This window comes from Genypterus blacodes, unplaced genomic scaffold, assembly GCF_046128005.1.
Source record: "Genypterus blacodes isolate CSIRO-AG114 ecotype Tasmania unplaced genomic scaffold, CSIRO-AGI_Gbla_v1 ptg000015l_1, whole genome shotgun sequence".
Taxonomy (NCBI): Eukaryota; Metazoa; Chordata; class Actinopteri; order Ophidiiformes; family Ophidiidae; genus Genypterus; species Genypterus blacodes.
The window spans coordinates 3862501-3870337 of NW_027466829.1; the positions used below are offsets into that span (position 1 = coordinate 3862501).

Genomic DNA, 7837 nt, shown 5'->3' on the forward strand with positions numbered 1-7837 from the left:
ACCCACACATCCACATGAAAACAGCTCACCATCACCTCCTCCTCCTCCTCCTCCTCCTCTTCCTCCCTACAGCTCAGCTTCGCTCTGTGCAAGAGGAGATCGACAGCCTGGAGGAGGAGAAGGAGAGCGAGCTGGCCGAGGCCCAGGAGGAGCTGCGCGTGGCTCAGGAGGAGGTGATTCTCCTCCAGCAGGCGGCGGAGGAGGCGGCAGCCGAGCGGGAGAACGACATCGCCTCCCTGCAGGAGGAGCTGTGCCGCCGACGGGCCGAGCTGCAGCGGCTCAGCGAGGAGACGCAGGAGTACGAGCAGGAGATCACAACGCTGAGGGCCGAGATCAGCATGAAGAGCCAGAGGAGGGAGGCGGAGAGGAGAGAGGGTGAGAGAGAGAGGAGGAGGGAGGAAGAGAACCAGCACGAAGCCTGGACTCCATTTGAACAAATAAATTATTGTTCCAGCCTCTATACATCACACTGAGAACATATTGACTCTTGGCTTTGCTCTTCATCGTCTCGCATTATGTAAACAGGCCTGAGTGAGGAAGATCACAAACAGCATTAAGGCCTCGTGTCTCTGCTGCTGCTGCTGCTGTGTAATTTATAGCCACTAAGTGTCCACTTCACCCACAGCAGCAGAGCGGCGGCGGTGGTGAGCGTGTGTGAGTGTGTGTGAGCGTGTGTGAGCTCATGAACCCGCGGCAGGAGGCGGTGCTCGCTCTTATAGCGCCCTCACATCATGTTAGCGCCCCACAGTCAAGCACATAAATCCATCTTGGGCTTTAATAAATGTAACAAATGCGTTTGCACTGCCGGGTGCTGGAAAGGGGAGTGGTGTGTGCGTGTGTGCGTGTGTGCATGTGTGTGTGTGTGTGTGTGTGTGTGTGTGTGTGTGTGTGTGTGTGTGTGTGTGTGTGTGTCTGTGTGTGTCTGTGTGCATGTAATGATACCAGGGATGTGAAGTCATAAAGTCGTGAGTGAGAGTTACTGTGTGATATCACGAGCTCAGCCTGTGGAGAGATAGAGAGAGAGACAGAGAAGGGGACAGAGGGAGGGGAAGAGGGAGGGACAGAGGGAGGGACACAGCTGGACATCTCGACCTCTCCATGATGTTTGGTAACGTTCTGCAGCATGTTGTAATCACCTGTGCTGGTCCCTGCTCTGTCAGGTGACGTGGACCTGCTGAAGGAGGAGTGTCGCACCCTGAGGGACGAGTGTGAGACCCTGAAGGAGGACAACAGGCGTCTCACCGAGAGGCTGCAGCTGCTGCAGAGACAGAGGACAGGGTGAGAGCTGCACCTACTGTACCAGCTGAGGGGGGGAGGGGAGACACACACACACAGGCCCCTGCTCTCATACACATACATGTAGAAAGGGGGCGTGGCCATCTTGTGACATTATATGAAGAGAAAACACTGGAAGAATTGTTACTATAATCATATAAATGTGTGTGTGTGTGTGTGTGTGTGTGTGTGTGTGTGTGTGTGTGTGTCTCTCCTCACAGCTCCCACAGCATTTATCTGTCTCTAAAGGAGGAGGACGACGTGGTGGAGGCCACACAGGTGAAGGACATGGAGACGGGCTCAGACGAGGTCATGTCTGAGAGCTACATGACCATGGCCCAATCAGACGGCACCAACTGTCGCCGGGCGGACGCCTCCATCCAGAAGAACATCTCCTTTGACGGGAAGCCCATCACGCCCAGCAGCTGGACCGGGGGCATGGGGGAGATCTTCTCCCTGAGGGACCAGCTGAAGCAGGCGGAGGAGAAGGCCTCACAGGTCCAGAGAGAGGTAGAGTGTGATGATGAAAGTTTAATATGACACCAAACGCTGCAAAGACCCAGTCAGATACATGCGTTTCACCCCCTTTTGTCCTCCAGTGTGACGTTCTGAAGACGGAGCTGCAGGAGCTTCAGGTCCTGTACGACTGCAGCCAGAGGGAGCGAGCGGAGCTGGAGGAGGAGCTGCAGCGCTGCAAGGCAGAGCTGGAGAAGCTCTCTGAGGGGGCTCAGGTGAGGGAGCACAGGGGGAGGAGGAGGAGGAGAGGGATGATAATGAAAGAGGTCATGATGAGAAATCCCTCCACAGCTTCTTAAGTTTCCTTCATGGCTCCTGAAGAACCTGCAGGCCAGATGTTGATGTTCTCTTCATGCATCTGTGTTATTGAATGAAAAATGAATGAATTTTCGTGATCTGCTGCTACTGAAAGAAACATGAAGCTTCTACTCTGCACACACTTTACACCCCCCCATACACACACACCTACACACACACACGACACCTACTGTATCCTGTGTGTCTGTTGTGTCCACTTTGTATGTGTGTGTTTGTGTCTTAGTCGCGTACAGCAGTATATGTTTGGGCTCTTATTGCCCCTCACTGTGTGTGTGTGTGAGTGTGTGTGTGTGTATGTGTGTGTGTGTGTGTCCTGGACTGTGTGTGTGTGACATCAAAGCCTCCATAACTGCTGTTGGACCAAAATCAAGCAAATTCAATAATGCCTTTCAGTGATCAGGAAAACAAACAGATCTGGGCTGTAATCTCCCAGGTTTCAGCTCATTTAGTACTAAATGTCCTTCAAGTTGCTCTGCTGCGGTCATTTCCCAAAGCAAACTGTGCTGCTGTCGATTCTGCTTTAATGCTTCCCGTCTCTATTCCTCCATTTCTGGTTCTGTCCGTCTCACTGTGTTGTGTGTTCATCAGCTGAAAGCGTGAAGTCTGCTTTGGGCTTTGTTTGCTTTACAGATAAAATCAAAGTGCTTTTATTACTTTACTTCAGATCATTTTTACGCCTTAAAAAACATATTTGATTGATCTTCCTCATATCTCCACGATTCAGACTCGACAAGTTGATGTTCACGCAGTATGAAATGATCAGAAGATGGGAAAATGGTTGCAGCAATTTGCATAAATAGGCTAAAACACCCCAGTCGCCTTTAATGTCTGTAAGCGATCTGGTGGCTGTGTGCCGTTTAGTGTGTAGGAGAGATACACAAACACACACACACACACTGACACTGTACGTCTGCGTGTTTTGTCTGCAACGGTGATGCAGAAATGTCTCCTGTCAAACTGTCCACTCGTGCCTGTCTCTGATCCTGTCCTTGTTCTCTGAATGTCCATGACCTCAAGCACAAACAAAGCTGCAACCAAACGAGCACAGTCCAGAGGAAAACACACATCTGTATGGAATGACATCATTTCTGTTACTTTGTTTTATAAACTATGACTCCCTCCCTCATCAGAGCACCTCAGCCTCATGCTTCATGTGTCCTTTTGTTGTGTTTATGATTTGCTGCAGTCATCCGTCCGTCTCATCCGTCTCATCCGTCCCCTTCATCCCCACCGCCCCCCCTTGTGTTTCCCTCCCCAGAGCTTCATCCATCCATCTGAGCACCCTGTTCTCTCCATCCCCTTCATAGGAATGATTGTAATAGTGGCTGTGGTCTGGTGCTGGTTGTCGGAGCTGGCGTCCCAGAGAGCAAGGTAATGGAGGAGGACACACTCACCTGTGTCTTATACACTGATTACAGGTAAAGCACCGGGCGCCGTCACTGCTCCAGGACTCTCTCTCTCTCTCTCTCTCTCTCTCTCTCTCTCTCTGTTAGAATGGATAATGGTGTTTTAGCGAGCAGGGGAGACGGACGAGGGACGGGTGGGCAGTTTGGCAGATTGCTGTGTGATAGTGAAACATTCCATAGACAGACACTGAATGGTTTGAAAGTCCTCAATGTTCATTTATGAGAGACACGGAGACAAAATGAGCTCCGTGCCACCAATGCGTGTTTTGTCCACGAAATGATGAAGAAAGCTGAAATACAAACTGTCTCTTGGCCATCTTGTGGACAAAATCATGATGAAAGTCTCAAATGTGGACATCCTTAAGAGTTCCCTGTAATAACCTACTACCTGTACTCCCACTTGACTCGCCGTCTCCCTCTCTTCCCCCTCAGGAGAGTGAGGTAGTGTGGAACTCCATTTTGACTGTCACTGCAGCCACGGCGGTGCTGCTAATGATGACAAGCTTGCTGAGAGCTTTTGTCCGATATTGATTGGATGGTGGAGACAACTGCACAGGGACGGCTGGACGGGCGTCTGCTTCAGAACCGGAACCTCCTCAGTCTCTCCAGCTAACGTCTGCAGACTGAACCCTGGAAAATATATAATAGATATAGGTGTGATAGAGCTGACAGAAGCCCCCCGACGGAGGGGGAGGAAGGAGAGGTACGAGACGGGATGATGAGGGCGATGAACTCAATCTCTTTTTCGGGGAGTGTGATGGTGATGAGTTGACCTGCAGAGAGCTTCACGTGAGGGCCGACGCTCTCCCGCTTAATGTGTCCTTCATCCCTCCATCCTCTTCCTCTCCCGCGTCTGTGAATCTGTGACTCGTCTCCTCATTTAGCCGACAATGTGACAAACTCCTGCACCGAACCCCTCCCTCTTTTAATTAGACGTTTATTTATTTATTTGTTGAAATGTGTTTGTTTCCTCTTCCATGTGGGGATAATGTGACGATGTAATGCACTGAGTTAATGCCACTGCTATTTGTTGCCCTTTTAAAACATTCAAAGATGGATCGACGTCTATTTTCTGCTCCAGTTAATCTGCTGCTCGCTCTGGATGATCTGTGTGTGTTCCTCCCCTAAAACATCCCTCAATCAAAACAGAAAAACTGTAAAGGAAACGTGGAGAAATCAGATCAATCATCATTAACCGTAACAACACTGCTGCTAATTAGCCGGCGGCAGCAACCCGACCAGAGGAGATATGTGACTTAACTAAGCAGCTGTCACTCCAGGTTGCTTCTTCTCAGTGTTGTGTGTTGCGCGGTGTGTTGCCCGGGGCTGCGTCACTTCGCCCGGTAAAAAACACTCCCACATCCCCTGTTTAATTACCAGCTAGCCGGCGGGGCCCTGGCATGCTTTGAGATTACCTGTAATCTCAAATCTGAACACCCACAGGTGCTCGTTTCTTGTTTTGGTCTCTGGCAGCAAAATTCTGGCGCCGACGACGTCTTGTCTCCCAAACTTTTCTTGGATTTGTAACTCTCCATTCGTACGTGTGTGCAAAACGCTCTAAACGGTCTGCAGCGACTCCAGGTTTGATCCGGGTACACGTCACCGGGAATGTGGACGCTCCGCATTCCCCCGGCGGGGTCACGCCAGAGGCCGCTGATCTGATCGAGCGAGGGCGGAGCTTGTTTTGCATTTTTGAGATTCATATTCCGAGCGGATGCAGGTCAAAGGTCTGTAAATATGAGCGTCACATGTGTCATTGTTGTCATCAGTTACAAATATAATCAGTATATTTACTAAATGTGGAAGGATTCCCATCTTTGTTTACAATTGTGAAGTGTTATTTTTGTGATTTAGTAAAGGTTGTTTGGAACTGAATTAGCATGCTACAATCCCTATAGAAGCACAATATTTAAGTTGTGTGTTTATGTTGTTCCTCCTGTGTTTCTCCTGTACATAGACGTGACTCACAGTACGATGGCAGACATGTTTCTTACATCCATTTGTACTCTACGCTTTGTAGAAAGTTGATCCTCTATTTTGAAAGAGCCGTGTATATTTGATAGCCCAGATGATATATAGATGTTTATTTATGGTGGCATTTGCATTACTAACCACTTTGGGGGAAACCTGTAACTATTTAAAGGTGATGTCATCACTGCATGCAGATAGATTTGACACGGGTCAAAGCAAAAATTACTCCTGAACCTTTTGTCATCATTTTCAATCAGCTGTACACTTTCCACATAATGAAACGCACCATTGGACTGCAACTGTTGTCGGCGTCTGTTTAGTACTGGAGCAGTTTGCAGTAGAGATGAATTCCCTCACTGACTGCAGTAGAACACGTGAATGTCGTCATCCTAACCTTCAGCTTGTTTGGTTGAGAGTCTTTATCGCTCAGTATTCCTCCGCTTGCTGCTTTTACTTATCGCGTTGCTATAGCGTCGTTGTTTTCGATATAGCCGTGGCTATTTTGTTACCTGGAGGTCTATTTTGTACTGAATATGACTTGAGAAAATAAATATAGTCGCCCCACATGATGTCTGAGAGTTTTCTTTTCTAAGGAGCCGACCTCACCGGCTATCAACGCCTCGGGGGGGTCAAAGGTAACGAGGAATCCCATTCACGAAGGAAATCAGAAGCTGCGTGGCGTGGCGGCGTCGCGTTACATGAGTTGTACGGTTATTTATAACGTCACGACGCAGACGTGACATAAACCTCTCCACGCAGAGATTCTTTTTAGGAACGCAGCAAACTCAGCTGTCAAGACTCATCGTTTACCGGAGCTTAAGCCTGGGGGACACACGGGAACCAATGAACTTAATGATCTCTGAGACAGTTTGCTAACATCTGAAAGGCTTAAATAAGGAAGTTTTAGAGAAGAAAGTGTGTAAGCCTTCAATATGTGCGGCAAACAAATCATCCCAATCTTCACTTTAGCAGATAGATTGAGCATCAGGTCCTGGACTCTAATCAGCTGCCCCGTGTCCCTGTGTCCTCGGGCATGTTTGTCCACCCTGGACTCACCAAAGCTCTTGATTAATATTTCATGTTTTCCACAGACTGACTGAGGGGAGGAGAGCAGTAATTGGAAAAAATGGAAGCTTTGCCCCGTGGGAGCGGCTGTGGGTGTTTTATGGGGATATGGAAATTTTGTTCTCCAATATGAAAAAAAAAAGCGATGTTGCTGGAGATAACACACACACACACACACACACACACACACACACACACACACACACACACAGTCTGTAGAATAGATTAATATATTGGGTGTGATTCCATAAGTAGAATCTGGAGGAATATTCTCTCTCACGATAAAGTGAGAAATGAATTTATGAGCCCAATGAATTCAGAATGTGGAGAAATTGACTGCAGGGATCCATTTTGTATTAGGAGCTATGAGCTGTTTGGGTGCCTGGACGCCTCAGAACTAAAGAAGTGCTTACTGGAAGTCTTTTTACAAGCGATGAGATCATGGTGGGGACCCCTGGCTCAGTCCAGACGGAGAGCCAGTATAGCCTCGGCATGCCTTCTGCGTGTGTCAGGAGTTATTCTTTGCCTCCTACTACTCCATCAAGGACAGCAGTGGCGTCTGGTGTCACCGCCGTGTCACCCAGTGCTGAGTCACAACAGCACAAGTCAGCGCACCTGAAAACAAACACAAACAGATCTGAGGTCATCTCATCAACATGTACATATGATCGATAATAGATTGGTGAAAACATCGTCACACACACTATTATTAGAGTATTCAATCAGTATAGAAGTATTCAATCTAACACTGATTTTAAAAGAAAAACAAGGGGACATTCGGTGGAAATCACATCTTTTCATTTACTGTCCTTATTTCCAGTGTCACAGTACCATCAGCAGGCCAGTGTCATATAATGAGCCTGGGAGATCCTGCAGACCATGAAGGCATCACTGTAACAGACTCTGGGCTTGTGTTGTGTTGACCTTTGCGTGCTTACATGGAAAAAAATGAGGGAAATTTCGCCCAGGGGTGCCAGATTATTGTGAAACACACGTAATGCACTTGCTTCATCTCCACCAGTTTGACCTCAGACACACACACACTCCCTCTGGAGCCTCACTGAGGGGATCCAGAGTCTAAACCAGCACTTTTCTGACATTTACGTCACATTTCGACACAAACTACACAAACTACACACACACCTCTCACTTTCCTTTCCTAGCCTGATTGTTCAGCCTCAGCATGACACAACTGTACAATAATCAGTAACTCACAGCCCCCCCCCCCCCCCCCCCCCTCCTCACCCCAGCACCCAAATAGGAGCGCCTAAAAATAAAGTTGCATG

The 7837-nt window shown here is 48.4% G+C and overlaps 1 protein-coding gene across 9 annotated transcripts in view; it reads left to right on the plus strand.

Moving 5' to 3' along the window:
• The window catches only part of LOC142989868 (uncharacterized), a 16484-nt gene extending 10440 nt beyond the window's left edge, over nucleotides 1–6044 (plus strand). For 8 of the 9 annotated variants that reach the window (XM_076139598.1, XM_076139625.1, XM_076139590.1 and 5 more), the window contains 6 exons: nucleotides 73–375; nucleotides 1161–1278; nucleotides 1497–1785; nucleotides 1875–2006; nucleotides 3368–3480; nucleotides 3948–6044. In XM_076139598.1, coding sequence (XP_075995713.1) covers nucleotides 73–375; nucleotides 1161–1278; nucleotides 1497–1785; nucleotides 1875–2006; nucleotides 3368–3480; nucleotides 3948–3960 — 968 coding nt within the window. In that variant the 3' untranslated portion in view covers nucleotides 3961–6044. The remainder of the gene's footprint in view (nucleotides 1–72; nucleotides 376–1160; nucleotides 1279–1496; nucleotides 1786–1874; nucleotides 2007–3367; nucleotides 3481–3947) is intronic. The other variant, XR_012960718.1, reaches the window with a different exon arrangement.
• Nucleotides 6045–7837: the final 1793 nt, after the last annotated feature.